Consider the following 18,941-nt stretch of genomic DNA (forward strand, 5'->3'; position numbering starts at 1 on the left):
TTAAGGGACGATCACCACTCATAAGACCACATATGGTGATGAAACATATAAGAAAAGAGATAGTTTTTATTTTATCATGTTTTATTCATGATTCATCAATACTGTTACTGTACGAGGAGTCGTTTTTTAAAAGAAATTGGTGAAAATAGGACCTACAGACACTTGCTGTAGATCACTCTTTTTTCTGAAGTTTAGAACGTTTATGTAGTAGAACAAATGATAAAACTTTCAACAAATATAAGTATCAATTTTCAAAGAAGTATTGCCAATAAAGCATACAGCTGTTAGCACTAAAATTAAAATTCCACTGTCTACAATATCATTAAGTGATAAATCATTAATGTCTTTGTTGGTTTTATCTTCTTCTCGGAAACAAACCCTGGTACTAATAACCATAGCTGTTAAAAATGATCAGTGTTTACCACCAGTATAGAGCCATGCCAGTCTGTACAACCAAGCAGTCTGACCAGGTTCGATACTAATAGTAGTTCACTTTTTTGTAATTTTTCTATTAAAATCCCTAAAATTTTGAATGGACTGCTCCGAATTCAAAACAGGGCAAGTCCATTTACATAAATTCAGCAAGTTAAAAGGTAGACTCTAGAAATTAAGTAGAATCGTTTTAAAAATAATTTGATAACACTGTTAGTATAACAACTAATGCCCCAGACAACATCCCCTCGAAAACTTATTTTAAAAAAAAAAGAACTTTCCTAACACAGCATTCTTAGTTAACAGCATAACATTACCATTTTTGTTCAAAAAATTTTATGCTCTGGCCAGACATTAAACAAATGAGCCACGTCACGACAAAACCAACATAATGGGTTTGCGACCAGCATGGATCCAGACCAGCCTGCGCATCCGCGCAGTCTGATCAGGATCCCTGCTGTTCGCTTACAAACTCTATTACAAATAAAGAAACTGAGAGCTAACAGCATGGATCCTGATCAGACTGCGCGGATGCGCAGGCTGGTCTGGATCCATGCTGGTCGCAAACCCATTATGTTGCTTTTGTCGTGATGCGGCTCAAATGTACTCAATGTACATGTATATATTATAATATAGACATAAAACTTTTGATTAAGTTCATTAAGGAGGCATTTAAAGAAAATCAGATACACTTCCTCAGTATTTAAATTCATTAAGTTAGATTGAATACTGAATTCATGAAGATCAAATGTGACATAAGAGTGTTTATTAACTTTCCCTAATAAAATGAATAACTCTTCATGTGTTTCTTCAATATTTTGTATATATAAACATTTTTTAGTAATTTTCTTCACAGAAAAAACAAAACTATGGTAACTTCTATGAAATAATAGGTTATAGATATTGTCCAACACTGGTTAGAGCACAGTCACCAATTTAAGCCCAGCAACAAAGAAATTGTCGTATTCTGAACAGTAACACTGGTAAAAAAAAAATTCAACACACTGTATCAAACTATTAGTACATTAACAGCAAATACAGTATCACTCCTCAATTGTGACACACAGATACCGACGACGTATAGTATAGATGAATCAGTCTTGACACAAATGAACAACTAGAGGTCTTTGAAAATAATGAAATAAATTACTGAAATTCAACAATGTTTTTTATATATATATCAGGTACAAAAAAACATAAAAACTCTTATGCGCACACATTATATATCTTTTGCACTCCACAATTTTTTAAAAAAGGAAAACCCCTTTAAGATTTCACACCTATTCTTAACACAATGGAAATATACTTATATACAAAAGTCGTTTAATTATATACACATATTTATTTCTCACAAAAAAGATAACTATTCCTTCAACAATGAACATAATAAATGCTCTTCATCCATTAACAATGTTATATAAAATGTATCATGAGGAATTATACCTGTAGTTGTTATATTACATTGGTTTGCTTGTTTTGTGTTGGATTTTATGTCACACCAATACTGTTAAGATCATATGGCGACCTTCCAGTTTTACTGATGGAGGAAAACCTCAGGTGCACCTTCTTGCATTATTTCAAGACACCCGAGTAGAACCATCGACCCACTGTGAGCTAGCGGGATAGCTTCCTCCAATGAAAATATTGTTGAAAATTTGTTGGGAGAAATGGGTCATATATTTTAGGTCATGAACCTTGAAGAGTTACATAGTTTGAAAAGTTCCCACATGTTTATGCCATGCTTTTCTGGAATTATTAAACAATTATTGCAATGTAAGGTTATTCATTCAAAAGAAACAAAGTTAACATAATTATTCAGTAAATTTTCTGCAAAATAACTACATTTTGGCTACAGGTATTTCCTGAAAACAAAAACCTAATGCAATGTTTAATACACTAGTAATCACGAATTTGTTATTTAATTACAAAAGTACAAATAAATTAACTGGTCAATCAATTGTTAATGATGGACAGACCTATTTTAAGATCTACATTAGCCCTTTACCTCCTGGCAAAGATTTGCCACCAGTTTAGTGCCAAGCCAACCTGCACATCCATGTAGTCTGACCAGGCCCTATACTAACAGCTAAATTTTGGTATTTTGTGATGAAAACCCCTAAAATTCAAATGGACTGCTGGGAAAATCTAGTACACAAATTCAGCAGGTACTGGGTAAGGTTATAAAAATTTTAAACAAACTTTTCTTGTCTTTAATGTATCAAATATATACAAAATGTATATATTTTTCGAGTCCTGGCTGTAGCTTGCGAATTTTTCATGTGATTTTTCTGTATATATATATAAATTAATAGAATATGTAATCAGACAATGATGAAATATATAAATGATCCAATATTTATCTAAATGTTTCAATATTTAACTAAACGATCTGATATTATATTTAAATGATCCCATGCTAATGCCAGGTTTTCATCTCATAAATTGAAGGTTAACCAATCTTTATCAACAACTTCAATATAATATTTTCTTCCGCTGCAGAAAAAGAAATACATTTTCTATCCTATTATCTATGAACCATAAACAATGGACGATACAGTTTTTAAATTTAACACATTTTCTCTTAATATAAGTGTGACTTTCAACTTTTGCATTCTTAAAAAAATATTCCAAACAACCTACCCGCCCCTAAATGTTTAGAAATACCCGCCCCTAAATAAGCCACACCCATTTCCCTGCCCGCCCCTAAATGTTAGAAATACCCGCCCCTAAAATAAGCCACACCCTATTTCCCTGCCTACAAGGTGACAGCAGATACCGTGTGTATATCTAATGTTGCTGAGCACAACCATATACACTAACTTTAAATAATGAATAAATTATACAAAAAAAAATAATAATAAAAATTCACTGTCTTATAAACGTTCAAAAATTACAACATAAGGACAACATCTTGCACCTGCTTTATACGTGTGAACAAAAATATGACAATTTTAAATTATTTCTGAACACTAATATTAACAATTTAAAACACTTGACAGAATGGGGTTTGAATAATTCAACTGTATGAAAACTGGATTTAACACTTCAATTCTATTTTGAACTAGTTTGGAATTATTTCCTTCTGAGTTAACTTGTGCACTGACAAACACAATTGCATGTCATTTTATGTTTGGTTGAAAAAAGTTTGATATTGACTGTGTGACAAAAAATTTGCTCCAGAAGGTCAGTGTGGCTCAGAATTAGTATGTAGGTAGGTCTAACAACTGTAATAGCACTAACAAGGGAGACAACACATGCTGAGCTTAACCTATTTGAAAAAAGTTTCAAATTCCATAGGAATAAATTTTTTGTTTGTAATTTCTAAAAATAGTAACAGATCTTCTTAGCACTGCAACAAGACAAATGCCCTAGCCACAGGATAGTATGTACTATGTCTCTGTAGCAACGCAAAGAGTTTCCATAGCAACAGACCCTGCTTCTAATAGCAACATGACAAATTCCGTAACAGCATGGTGGGTTTCCGTAGCAAAAGACCCTGCTTCTAAAAGCAACATGACAAGGTCCCTAACAACATGGTAAGTTTCGTAGCAACAGGTCCTTTTATCTCCAATGCAACAGAATAATAAATGATCACAGTTTAGCTTGTATCACTATGCTAAATAGCTGTATGTGTCCTTCTGTCCGTCCACACGTTCCAAATACTCTTTCTCTATCAAAATGTCTATACATTTCTGAAAACACAAAAGCAGAAACATATGGTAAGTCTCTCCTTATCTTAAATATATAAAGTAACAAATTTGTATATACATGTAAATTAATCGCAATGATATCATTTGTTTCCAATAAAATACACCAATTGTAAATTACTAAACTATACTACTACACTCTGTGGTATAAATACATGGTGGTTGTCTTCATTTTTTTTTTCTACCATGGGATAAACAAGAGCTATCAGTAGGAAAGAGTGCTTCACTAATCTCAATGCTTGATAGTAAAACAAGGCCTTGATAAGTTTCCAAAAAGGTCATAATTCGTCAAAATCCATGTTACAGTTATGGTTATAACCTATTAATGCTCATCAATAAGTGTGAAGCTTTCAAACATTCCTCATAGTTTGGAGATACCAACATGCCTCAAAAACCTTACAAGTGTGATGAATACTTCCCTTTCTCAACAGTCGAGAATAATATCTAATGAATATGACAAAAGTTTCACAGAAGTGATGATAAAGAAAATTTATCCCTTATGACATGACTCTAGCGAATAGCCAAGCCAAAAATTATCTAATGAATGACACAGTTTCAGTTGGAATGAATGATATAAGAACTGTACCTTTATGACATTAACTCTAGGTTTAAACCTGGATGATAGTTGATTGAGCACTTCAGCGAGCAACTGTTGATGTTTTAGTTGCTTCCTCATCTTCATGATACGTACTATTGCAGCCTGTAATACAAATTATATTTATACTCTTACCACACTAAATATCACAAATAGACCTGTCCATCTATAAATCTGGACAAAACCATTCATCATTTAAAGGGGCAATTTGAGTTCATAAAAGCATATTTTTCTGTTGCTATACTTTCAATGCTTAGAATGACAGAATCAGTAATGTCTTTTCTCCTTTGTACATTATAATAACAATTTTTGTATTTTTGGTTGCCTATGTTACACTGACACACATTTTAAGTGTAACAAGATTATTTGCTTCACCATGCTTCAGTTTGTTTTTGGTTGGGTAACGCTGGTTCAACATGCATAGTCCACTTTACTGGTGAGAAAGACCTCATAAGGTCCTTCTATACATTATATTAGAGATGCCCCCTATATATTATTTCAGACACAAACCGGCACCTGAGTAGAAGCACCAACATTCCATTAGCTAGGATGTCTAAGTTCAGGCTGGAGCAGGCACATTAAGTAAATCAATCAATCTTCTTTGTTTGTTGTCAATACAATACCTGAATAAGTAATTTTCTGTCTTCCTCTATATGTTTATGTGTAGCTTCTTGTTCAACTTTGACCTCTGATTTCATTGGTACATTGATATTCACACGTAACTTTTTGCTGTAAATGACAAAACATCATTTAACTTACTGGTAGACTGTAAATGACTGGTATGACTACTATATATGTTTTCCTCAGATACATGTAAAGACTTAAAGACTTAAGTAAATATTAAACTCTGAATGTAGGTCAGTTACTGGTATAATCATAACCTTTAACATGCCAAATTTTTTAAATGGACCTGCCAGTTTCTGCTTCTGCAACTTCCGATGATAATTTTTTGGGAAATCGTGGACGTATACTAGTGGCAAAACATATCACTTGTGGTTCCAGCGTGGTTAAGTATTTTATATACTCAAGTAATGAAAAAGTACCCTCCAACTTATTATAATATCTGCATGTTTAACATTTTCATTCAATTTCCGCAAGTTACTTTATGGTCATGGAAATTTGGCTAAATTTAAAGTTATTGGATTACTCATTACTTTATGGTCACCAATTTGGATATTTTTCATGTAATTTCAACAATTTACTTCATGATCATTTGAATTACTTTATGGAAATTTGGCTTTTTTACAGTCATTTGGGTTACTTTTTGATAATTACTTTTCGAACATTTGGGTTACTTTTTGTCCATTTGGGTTACTTTAAAATTAACAGCTTACTTTTTATATCCCAGGAAGAGGGCCAATTGTGAAGAAGGCTGCAGATCATTCTCGTCATCTTCTGTAATCAGAAGTTTGGATTTCAGCAAGATCTGTAACACCTGTGTCAATGTGTCCTGTAAAATAAATCATCACATTCAATCACTCCTCTTGTTTCCATAGAAAAATAAATTCATTATTATCTACACACCTACTTGATTTTATTCTGAACAGAGGCATAAAACCATCAGTAATCATGATGTAACAACAGAAACTCGCTAATAATTGTGATTATATAGAAAATGGTAGCAGATAACCCATATCACTTTGCAGAAAATGAAAGAATAACAATCGGCAGCAGATCAATATTTAGATCAACTCTAGATTTATTTTAAGAAAACATGTAAAATGTTTAGAGATATGTCTGAATTTAGAAATGTTTAGGACTCAAGAATTGTTTTAACATTCTTATAATTGTACACTATACACAGAGTCAGTATCAAAGACTGTCATATACATGTAAAAGTGCGAAAACTCTATGCCTTTAGATTTGAATTAAAATTTATGCTCAACATTTATTGATGATATATATACAGTTGAGCACGGATTCTCATGTACAGACATGATGACAAGAAAGTAGCATACCACAGCCGTAATTGCTTTCAGAAAATAGGTAAGGTAAAAAATTTCAGTAAAAGACCACTCCAACCCATGCTATTTATTTTGTAATCAACAAGAGCTGTTGGTAGGACAGCACGCTCGACTATTCTAAGTGCTTGATAGTAAAAGAGTCTTGATAATGTTAAATTTTTTAAGATCACAAAAGGTCTAATTTTTTTTTAATAAATTCATGTTATAGGCCTTAGAGAGAGTCTAATTATACAGTATTGGCTTGACTATTCGGAAGGTAATGTCACAAGGTTGTTTTATTGAGTATAATAATACTAATTACTTATGAAACACATAAATTTGACAGAAAAGGTAAAAAGGCTTCTAATTAAGATGTTTTTTATCAAGTAAATCACTGCTTTATTATTATGAATGCATAAAATTGTCCCAAAAAAAGGCATCAAACCCTTCAGTAGTAATTGAGATAACAGCTAACAAGCAAACTTTTACATGATTTCTAAGATTGAAAAGGGGAGAAAAAATCAGCCTAAATGCAAGATAGAATTATGGATCTTTGTCAGTGACTAACAATTATGACCTAAATGCATTGTGAAGTTTTAAATAAATATCTTTAATAGTTATTGAGATATGTAAAACTTGCATGTAAACATTAACCAAAGAGACTAAGTAGAAAAGGGGATATGAATCAAGCCTTAATGCAAGATAGAGTTATGGAACTTGGTCAGTGACATACAATTATGACACTCCAATTATGACCCTAAGTGCATGTGTAAAGTTCAAGTAAATAATCTTTGAAGACCTTTAACCTTTAACCAAAAATTTTCTAAGTTTCAAAGGGGCAAATAATTCTTCAAATTTTGCAGGCAGAGTTATGCAATTTTGCAAACTGATTACATTGTTACTATAAAAAAAAGTATTTTAAAATTTTCAATTGAATATCTCAAGCAATAATTGAGATATTTGACTTTTACAAAAAACTTTGACCAAAATTTCTAAGTTCCAAAGGGGCATAATTCTGTCAATATTGTAGCAGAGTTATCCAACTTGTCAATCTGATGTACCCTTTGTTACTATAAATAATATTGTAAGTTTCAATTGAATATCTCAAGCAATAATTGAGATATTTTTGACTTTACAAAAAACTTTAACCAAAATTTCTAAAGTTAAAAAGGGGCATAATTCTGTCAATATTGTAGGCAGAGTTATCCAACTTGTCAATCTGAAGTACCTTGTTACTATAAATAAGTATTGTAAATTTCAATTGAATATCTCAAGCAATAATTGAGATATTTGACTTTACAAAAAAACTTTGACCAAAATTTCTAAGTTCCAAAGGGGCATAATTCTGTCAATATTGTAGACAGAGTTATCCAACTTGTCAATCTGATGTACCTTGTTACTATAAATAAGTATTGTAAGTTTCAATTGAATATCTCAAGTAATTATTGAGATATTTGACTTTACAAAAAACTTTAACCAAAATTTCGAAGTTAAAAAGGGGCATAATTCTGTCAATATTGTAGGCAGAGTTATCCAACTTGTCAATCTGATGTACCTTGTTACTATAAATAAGTATTGTAAGTTTCAATTGAATATCTCAAGTAATGATTGAGATATTTGACTTTACAAAAAACTTTAACCAACGCAGACGCCGACGCGGACGCGACTACAATAGCTCTCATATTCTTCGAATAGTCAAGCTACCATAATATACCATTTTGATCTGCGTATTTTCCTGTAGTGATGAGACTGTATGAGAATCTGTTGTGTTGTATTGCAACAATATAGCCATTTGAAACGTTGACGCCTGAAATAAACAATCATTATATAAGAATATGTCGTGTTGTATTGCAACAATATGACCAATTGAAATGTTAACACCTAAAATAAACACACACAATAAGAAAATGTGTTTTTACTGTTGTATTGCAAAAATATAGCCATTTGAAATGTTGGACCAAATAGATGAGCAAAATCGAAAATTTCAGAATTTATATTTGACAAGTAAGACAGGTAAAGATTAAACAGGGATTTCAAGATATTACCTGTAATGTGTATCTGTTTTTAAAGCAGTTAGTGACAATTTCTCCCTTTGACATCTGATAAAGCCAGCCTAATTTACGACCACTGTGTCGGTTATTATAGAATGCTGTAAACCGTTGGTAGCTTCTCTCCAGCTGTATAAATATAACATTCATCAATACAACTTTTAACACATACCATGCTAAATATTTTAAATGGACTTGTCCATTTATTAGTCTGAACAAAACAATTCATCATTTTAGCGAAAATTTTAAAATAAGTATGAACTGAATAGCAAACAATGCAGATCATGATCAGACAGCACACATAAATAATAATCAACAGCTTGGCATGTAAGGGTTGTAACTCCTTCTTTATTCAATATGAGTTACAACCCTTTCACACCAAGCCCAAGATATGTTAAATGATCTTGGTCTACACTGTTTACCTGGCTTTATATAAATTTCAGAAAGTATACAATCACTGTGTTGATCATCTTATGGTCATTTTACTAAAGGATTTTAACAAAAGTTTGACTCACTTATTAAATATGCAAGATTATTTTAAGTAAAACAGAATAAAAAATTCAATAGAATGTTTATTTTACTGAAGTTTGTATTCCGTTTTCCTCATACTGATCAGTAACAAAACATTCTACTGACATTTTGTTTGTTTCATTTTACGCCTTTTTCCGACAGTATTTCAGTCATATAGGCAGGCAGTTTACTAACTATTGTTCCTAGAGAGTTACACCAGTACTAGACTACCTTCCTCCGCGCTAAACTACCAAAGCATCTCCTGGGGATCGAACCCAAGCCACAGAGGTAACTGGATTAGAAGTCATCTACTCTAACCCCTGGACCACAGAGGCGGTCTCTACTGATATTTAAAAAAGTTTTTAAGCAATGACTTCATGCATAAGTTTCTAGATTTCCTGGAAATTTACAAAGGTACTCAAGTTTATGAATTAAATTAAATTTAAATTTCATTCGTAACCACTATCAGTTTTAGATCATTTAATAATGCAGTGGTTAAAAGCTTACCTCTTGAGGCAGTGAAAATGGACATGACTGCTGGAAAGGCCATGAACCTGAACTTAATACTTGGATACTGAAATCAACTGAAATATAAGAAAACATCACTATTAGTATTGATAAAGTTATATGACTTATATGTTTTAAAGCAATAATCTAAATGTTAGACAAACTAATAGTAATAAATATGGAAAAAATATAAAACATTTTAAAAACTTTTAAACAGTGCATGAATTTTGCATTATCTGTATCAAAAATGTCTTACATCAAAAGAAAGGCATCAATTGCAAGGTATTACCAACTTCCCATAAAATCTTAAGCCTGCAGACTGTTCTCTAGTGGTTTGTCTAACAACCTTTGGTGGTCAAGGTCTCAATCAACCTTGAGCATGGACACACAGACCTCAAAATCACAAGAGGTCATCTAGTAATATTGATCCACATCCACACAGCAAAATCATTCTGCATTTACTGTTCGAACAAGGCCTGGTGTACAGACAGACTGACAATGTAAAAAGGTATATTTCACGAAACTTCACACGGAAGAGTAATTATTGATTACTAGATGGCAGTAGATGGGGAATAAGCAGAAAAGTTGACATACCATCTAAAGGTTCCCCTGACTGTGCTAGATGTGTCTTGAAGGAATCATTCAACTCCTTGCTTACACTTATATCCTGGAACATTCTCTGTAACTTAGATGTGTACTCAAAACCACACGCTTGCTGTAAATAGAAAAACAAAACTTTTACATACCTTAAAAGTTATCAAAAGCCTACAAATTTTTTTTTTCTTTAGATATGAAACTGTCATTCTGTTACATTTCAGAGTCAGCAGTTATCCAGTAACTGCCTGTACATGTTAACTGTGAATTGTATATTTTCATGACATTCCATGGCATTTATGCTAGATCATGGCATTACAAAGAAGCCATAGTAGAACTTGTCAAGCATCCCCCAAACCCAACACTGTCATAATTCATATTGCGACTTTCCATTTTTTTGGAGAATAAAGTCAGTAAAGTATAGAACCACTTACCTTCCTCGAATAGGCACGCTTGATGCATAAAACAAATTTACTTCACACAGTGAGGAATAAGGGGCGGCATTTTGTTTAAATAGGAACTGCCTGACAGACACTGTGCTTGGTGCTTGATAATCCTTGACTGTTTTCGGTACTTGATAGTGCTTGACTATATTCAGGAGTCAAGATATTGACGAGTCTGGTTCTTACAGGAATTTTAAGTAAAAGTACATGTACATGTTAAAGACTTGTATAAAGACTTAAGTTAAGCTAATAAATATAGTCATACTGTTTAATGTAACGTAAACACATTCAGTGAACATACCTTAAGTTTTGAGATCATACTGGCTTCAGCATCGTCGCTGGCTGACATATGACCAACAAGACGTTTTGCCAGCATTTTACTGTAGAACTTCTGGAACACATCTTTATCTTCTATATACTTGAACGCCACCATCTGTTATAACATACATAAATCATCAGTAATCACAGTGTATTACTCACGACATTTATAACTGTTATGTTGGTAACAGTGATCATTTTTCTTCTATTACTTTAGCATGAAGCTAAAGTAAAGTAAATTATTGATTTTTCTTTTACTTCACATTATAAATTAACTTCCTGCAGAATGTCACTGGCAATGTCATTTTTTTAGAATTCTTTACTTGAGATTATTACTTTATTTACTAAAGAAAATGTTACATGGCAATGTCAATTCATATACTTGCTATGAAGATTTTTAGGTAAACAGGATTTTTTAAAGATATTTTTTTTTTACTTTTGGTTATGAAAGAAAGAAGTGTACAAACTTACCACTTGATTAAGTGTATCTTCTAGTTCCGCTTCCTCAGGGTTCTTTGAACTGCAAGCAAGATAAAAATAGCAAATATTCATTTTTGATAATAGGACAAACCTTTTAGCCTCATACCTATTTCACTAGAATAATGACATCGCCTTCTTTCCCTTCAATAGAATTTATACTTCTGGATAATCTTTAACAACTTGGAAAACATAACACTAGAGAGGATATTCAAATTCACTAGATAGCTAGGTTAATTGTGAAAGCTTTTACCTTTTCTTTAAGAGAAGATCACAGTATCTTGCTAACAACTCGGGTGATTTACTTGAAGAGTTTGCTAGTTTGGTCACAGAATTGTTATTGATAAACCTTCCACACGCCTGAAATATAACAAATACATGTTTCATCAAACTGATTTTTTCCTGTATATCACTAGACTGCACAGTTAGGGATAAATGTGAAATGGTTCTACAAATATAAATATCCATTTGTCCTGACCAGTATTTTCAAAAGATATGCATTTTCCTTTATTAACTAAACCTAAATGCATGAATTAGTTAGATAATGAAAGATTATTGAATGACCATCAAATAAAGGTTATGGTGGACATATAGCTTTGGTGGTACCAAAGTGGCTGAGGAATACATTTCACTACCATCTCGCATCATTATTTGACATCAGTGTTAATAAATCCAAAATAGAAACTCAGAATTTATTAATTAATCTATACAACATAAGTTACTAATTCCTGTCTAAAAGCTAGTGGTGAGAAAGTCAGGCATATTTAACGATTTCAGTATAATGCCAACCTGAAAATCTGTTGCAGTTTGACCAATTTCTTTTTCTGGCCTCAATTTTTTTAAAGAGTTTTATATGACATATCACATCTCAAAGAATGAAAAAATTTAAATTTTTTTTTTTATTTGATAACTCATACGCCCTTTATACAGGTTAACCCTTTTGGTAAAAGTGGCCCCGATGAAACACTTAAAAACAACCCAATTAGCAAAAAGAGAGCAAGAAAACCCGTTCATCCTGCTGTCTGACCAAACTTTTTGTTTCAATCAATTATATTTTCATTATTATTTTTCCTGACTATTAAAAACAGTCAATTAATAGGAAAAAAAAGCCCCAAAAAATTTATGAAGAAGGTTAAAAATATATTAAATTTGATGCTTTCCCTTTGTCTAAAGCCCCACAAATCCTGGTCTTCTAAAGCTTCATCACCGCTGTTTTTCTTATAACCCAAGATGTCTTTAATATCTTAGGATCCTGAAATAATTACATGATATTGTAGAGTCACTACTTTATAAATATCAAAGTATGATTCTTTACCTAAATAATAAAATGTTTATATTATATAAAGGTTCAAATTGAGATATCAAAAAAGGGACATGCATATGACTCTTATTAACTTGAATATCAAAATAACAATTGTCTAAGACAATAGATTACTGATGACATTTAACATTGACTGAGGATGTTACATTGTCAGCATAACTCATTGCTGGAAAATACATTTATGAAAGACTTTTGTGTGAATAAATAAAATGTTTTGAAAAAAGGCATCTAACATAAGTCACAATGTAAAAATGATCCCACAAATGTGAAAGCATTGTTAAGTAGTGTAGTCTCTAAATAACAAATCTAATACATCTATCTAAAATTATACCTGAAAACCTCACAATTAGAAATTAAATTTGAAATTTCTCTACATTAGCTAGCATAATATACTTACATTAAGAGCTGATTCCCCACATTTTTCTATTGCTGCTTGACCCTGGTTATATATATGTGTCTCTAGAAGTGTTTTTAATTCTCCTAACCCATCTTGTACCTTGATACAAAACGGTACATCCCCAAAATCTGAAACAAAAATTTTATTTTTTTATTTTTTTTTTAAACTAAAAATTTTTTTAAATCTAAAATATAACTACCCCAAAAAAATTAAACCCAAAAACATTTTTTTAATTTTCCATAATTTCCCTTTTGTAAAAAATTAAGGTATTTTTAATTCAAATTTAAGGAAAATTTTGAAAGAAATAAAAAAAACCAAAAAAGGGGTTTCTTTTTGTTTTTCATTTTCGTTTTTCAAATTTGGCTTCTTGGAAAACCTAAAAAAAAAATTTACCAATTTCCCCGGGGTTTGACACTTTAAAATACCCCAAAAAAATTTCTAATCAAAGGGGAGAAAAAGCCCATTTAATCAAAATCCAAAATTTTGCCCAGAAAAACCATAAAACCCATATTTTTAATGTTTAAACAATTTACATTTTCCTATTTGAAAAAGGAATAATTATAAAAAATTTTTAAAAAATTGAAGATTTTACATGGAAATCATTCATTTCACTCACCATCATCTTAATATTTTGAATCTAAAAGATTTTCAATGGAATTCATAAAAATGGAATATCATTCATTTACTCCCATTTTTCTCTATGAAGGACTTCTTTTCTTAATGGAAAATTTTTCTAGATTTCTATGGGGCTTCTAAATTTTTCCTCGCCAGAATATCGTGTGTACTCTCGTGTAAATACAACTGTACCCTTTTCTGTTCCTCCATTAACCTTGCCTCTGCCTGAAATATCCAATCATATCTTTGTTTTTATTAACTATAAATGAAGTTAATCAATTCAATCTATAGCATATATTTATCCCCCTATTATACCTCGAAGGAACAATAGTTACCAACAGCAAAAAACTATTAATTGAAAAAGAATAATTTGCCTTACTTTGTAACTGAGTAGCAATTTGGTGTGAGTAGTAATTTGGTGTTAAAAATATTTAATTTGTAGATAAAAATATTGAACAAAGTTTCCCCTGTATATACTTAAATTTTCTTTAACTACCAGTACATGTATAAATATTTAGCTTGATTTTATTGCAGATTTTATTATTTTACTCCTCTGGAAGCATGTGTCACTTTCTGCCATCTGACACAAAGACATTATAATAGAAATATCTCCACAAAAATTCCCACCTTTTTCATGTATTCTGTGACTGGATTTTGTCTAAGAAATTCTGTACTCTCCAGCTTGTAGAACCTCTCTGTATCTTCCAAGAAGGGTGTCTCAAAATGTTCCTTGTACACACTCAATGTTGGACCTTTGGCTGATGGATCATCCTCATTCAAACCTAGCTCAACTGTAAAATGTATCATACATACATATATAAACTGTTTTCTTATGAACTTATTTAAATGCAAACCCAAGACCTAAAGATCTAAGTATTAAGTTAATTACATCAATCAATTTTAATTACTGAAAAAAAAAGAAGGTAAGAAGTCCTTTGGTCAATGATTTCAATTAATCAATTTCTATGGAAAAGGGCATTTTCATCCCATCATCGGAGGTCGATTAAAGGTCCCATTCCAAATAAATAATTCCCAATATATATATTCTAAATTTCAAAACAAAACATTCCTATCAGCAGCCTAAGTTGAAGCTGATTTTAATTATGATTATTTAATTTTGAGAAGCATTGAACTGTTTTGACTTGTTTCTTAAAAGACGTGACAAGTTTTATCATCATAAACATGTCAAAAACCACAGAAGTCATAATATATAATATATAAGATATTTTTTCACATTATCAAATTTCCCCAAAAGCTAAATTTATGCCAGGGACCTTTTTTCGAAACAGATGAAAGAGGCCCTGATGGTTTAAACTTTTGTATATGGAATTATAGAGATCTGAATACTCAAACTGAGGACCTAACAGCTTTGGCATCCATTCCACCTGTACAAAACATACAGGCCTGGTTAAGCATTATTATGGTGACATAGACCAAATTTTTATCTCTTATGTTACTTCAATTGAGCCTCTATTGGCTTACCATAACAGTTAATGACTCCACTGACCAGTCTTGTGTTGATTGTTTCACCATTTCTTTCTCGTTCTATCAATTTAAGTACAGCATTTGTGACTTGTTTATTCAATGGCTTAAACAGACAATCTCGCCATGTAATCAGGGCAAGCTGAAATGAAAAGAGATGTAAGGAATTTATCATTTTTCATGATATGATGAATTAAACACTGAATAAACAATGAAGCCAAACTAAACACAAGCTTTCCTAAAGTCAAGCTATACCTTTAATTCATTTTTTCTTACTTTTAGTCACCTGTAGGTTTTAAAGGGTATAATGATAGTTTTATAACAAATCACATGCCTTATCATTCTTGATTAACAGTTCAACTTGAACAGTAAAAAGATGCTGATGTTAGTGATAATAACCACTCACTAGCAAATTCTCACAATTTATACAATTTATGGCACAAGAATTGCACCTGCTGAAATTGTTAAATAGATTTGTCCACCTCTGAATAAGGATCAGTGTATTTTAAGTTTTATGGATAACTATCAAAGTACAAAAATTTAGCTACCAACCAGTATTAAGCCTGGTCAGACTACATGAATCTGCAGACTAGCCTGTCTTTATACTGGGGGGCATAGGCCAATCAAATTCAGTTCCAGCAGGTTAAGGGTCAAGATAATAGTACTAACTGAGTAGATCTCGTAGATTCCCTTTGTTCCCTCATCACATTCACGGCGTACCCAATGTCTGTTCAGGTAAGCACAAATACCATTCAGCACTTTACTTGAGAACTGATATTCCTCCCATTGTTTTGTGTAAAAACTTAGCACTTGCTCATCTAATAGGTCATGCCCATTCTGACAAAATGTACAAAGCATATTGATTTGTATTATAAGTACAATAAACTAATAAATACAACCAAGATTTATTTCCTGAATAGAAATATCTTAAAAGATTTATTTAACAAAAATATATATTTAATACTCAGTATAAAATAAAGCACTGAGTAAGTTAATAATACCTACAAGACTGTTTACTAAATACTTTGATTTTGATCTTAGCAGAAATAAACAATATACATCACTCAAAGTCACACATGCTTCCCAAAATTAAACCTGATTAAAAAGACTCAAAATGTTGTCATTGTGATCTTTGACACTAGACCAGGGTCTTGCACCCAAGATACTGCAATTTCATATATCTTTATCTAATGAACATTTGTGCTGCATCTGACACATCATCTCCTCCTGCTGGTGAACATTTGCGCTAAGTATTTTCAAAATCTTTCGAGGACTAAACACTTTTTTGGACAGAACCCCATGTGCCATGATCATCTGAATGAAATTTTTACAATACAGCATTAGATTCACAGAAAACATTCTGAACTTACCTCTTGTAAATCTAGAAGATACTTCTTCAAATAGTCTTTCAATCTTTTGTACAATTCCAGACCAACAAACTGAGCGCCACCTGTTGGTTGTTTACTCTTTTTCCCAAGGGTGCCACGCCCACCAGCCTGTGCTCCACCCCCTTGACCAGATTGATGTACACTTGTACAATAATTGTACACATGTCTTATCAATGGTTAAGGGTTTCAAAACTTTTTCTGTTTAATCATTCAACATTAATGATTTTTCAAAGACATTTTTAATCTTGCACATGTATATTAAATAAATAATAATTCATTATATTTACTAATTACCAACATTTTGATTGTAAGAAACTAACAGAGAAAAGTAAAATCATCGGCTTATCATTTTAATAATAATTTAAGATTTACAAAAGACTAGAAAAACAAGCCACTGTGGTAAGATGTTGCTGTTGGATAGAGTACTATTACGTCACTGTTGATCACTAAATGATTGTGTAAATAAATACAAGGGCATACCAGTACATAGCCAAATCTACCCCAAAAACCTAAGTAAAGTTGATGATCAAGCTTATCATATACTAACCTTTTACTTTAATATAAATTAATTTTTATAATAACCCATTATATCACATCTCCCTTATATTTAACTACTGCAAATATCAGTTGCAAAGTTTAAAAGTTTACATAAATTTCACTAACATGCTAAGGAAGAAATACATGTTGGCTGGTGCAATGGGAAGTAAAGTTTCAAGTTGAAACAACACATTTAAGAAGATAAATGCTTTTATCATTAACAGAAGTGAAAATGTAAAGCAATTAGCAACTGAGAGCAGAGATATTACAATAGGATTAACTGAAAGCAGGGCTCTCAGTAGGGTCAGAATTTCACGAGTCAAAGACTCTTTGGCCAAAATTTTCATGAGTCAAATCATTTTTTTGTTAAGTGTCATTTGACTACATGAATCATTTTTATGTTACAAAATTGACTGTATTGGAGGTCATTTTTGGAGATTCCAAAGTCTAAATTGACAGAGAAAATCCATAATTATAAATGTCTATACCTCCCCCCCCCCTAAAAAAACAAATAAAACAAAAAAATGAATTGCTGTGAAAGAATAAAATAAGCAGCAGCTTTTCTGATTAAATGTAAAAAATAGGAAAAAATTATCTTAACTGGTATGCTATATCATATTAATTTTAAATACCAAAATACCTTGGAATATTTAATGGAAAAAGAAATAACAAATGCACAGGTACTCCAAGTAAATCAAAGACGTATTATAAAACTTTAAAAGCAATCAATAATTGACACCTCAAGTATGTAAATCTTATCAGTTGTGTAGAGCTATTTTTAGCACTGTCAAATTGCAGCCACTGAATTGTCACGCTTCAATGCACAGGGTATAAACAATGCAGTGTGTTAAGCATTTTATACACGGCTTATACTGCCTGTTGACATTTTTAATGAGTGAGATTTGAACATATGTAGGATTTGATAGGTAATTAGGGTGGATTAAAGGTAATTATTATTGCATAGCTGAAAATCCCATGTGGCAAATTGACTCTTGAGCAGATTTTATCACGTGTCAATTTTGTGCATTTCCCGATTTTCACGAGTCAAAACCCGGATCCCCGTGTCAATCGAGAGCCCTGTGAAAGGATACGTATACAGTTTCATGTATCTCACTTTATCCATACTTTGTCTTCTATACACCGTGTTGATGCCGGCCTTTAAATCATCCCATATCTGATCTAATCCGATCTGCTTCAATCCATGCGGGTTTTGTGATCGACTCGCCATTTTTATACAGTTTATGTGGTTAGTACTTTTAAATAAAACAATCTTAAGAACTTTTCTGCAAACTTATTTGCTTCAAAATGCCTAGAGACACTTATCTGTAGAGAATCTCCATTTTAGAACCTGAAAAATATATTTATAAGGTATAATTATAAGTTATTAACTACAAATAAAAGGGTAAACAAGGGTTATTTTTGTACTTTTTTGGTGCATTGCATTAAATTTATTATAAGTACTAAGACCTACTTACTAATGTGAAATTACCAAAATAAGAATTATTACCAGCAAGAAGCAAATAGAGAACAAACACAAAACCCAAAATTTTCCTGACCTATGGGGTTATGTTAGGCAAAGGCCAAACAGTTTAAATTGTCTGAAATATCACAATAAAACTGTGAAACA

General features: G+C 31.7%; 1 protein-coding gene across 1 annotated transcript; it reads right to left on the minus strand.

Annotated features, from left to right (window-relative positions):
* Positions 1-698: 698 nt before the first annotated feature.
* On the minus strand, positions 699-18,599 carry LOC132718995 (cullin-1-like). Its single transcript, XM_060702728.1, is given in 19 exon segments — positions 699-4,124; positions 4,726-4,839; positions 5,358-5,463; positions 6,069-6,184; positions 8,392-8,484; positions 8,723-8,854; positions 9,743-9,819; positions 10,337-10,457; positions 11,081-11,212; positions 11,569-11,617; positions 11,828-11,991; positions 12,782-12,826; positions 13,293-13,420; positions 13,979-14,132; positions 14,535-14,698; positions 15,390-15,531; positions 16,059-16,226; positions 16,760-16,943; positions 18,406-18,599. Coding segments are annotated over 19 exon segments (2,307 nt in total). The 5' UTR covers positions 18,543-18,599; the 3' UTR covers positions 699-4,043.
* Between the last annotated feature and the right edge of the window lie 342 nt (positions 18,600-18,941).

The sequence above is a fragment of the Ruditapes philippinarum genome, unplaced genomic scaffold (genome assembly GCF_026571515.1).
Source record: "Ruditapes philippinarum isolate M1 unplaced genomic scaffold, ASM2657151v2 ctg1578_1_1_1_1, whole genome shotgun sequence".
Classification (NCBI taxonomy): Eukaryota; Metazoa; Mollusca; class Bivalvia; order Venerida; family Veneridae; genus Ruditapes; species Ruditapes philippinarum.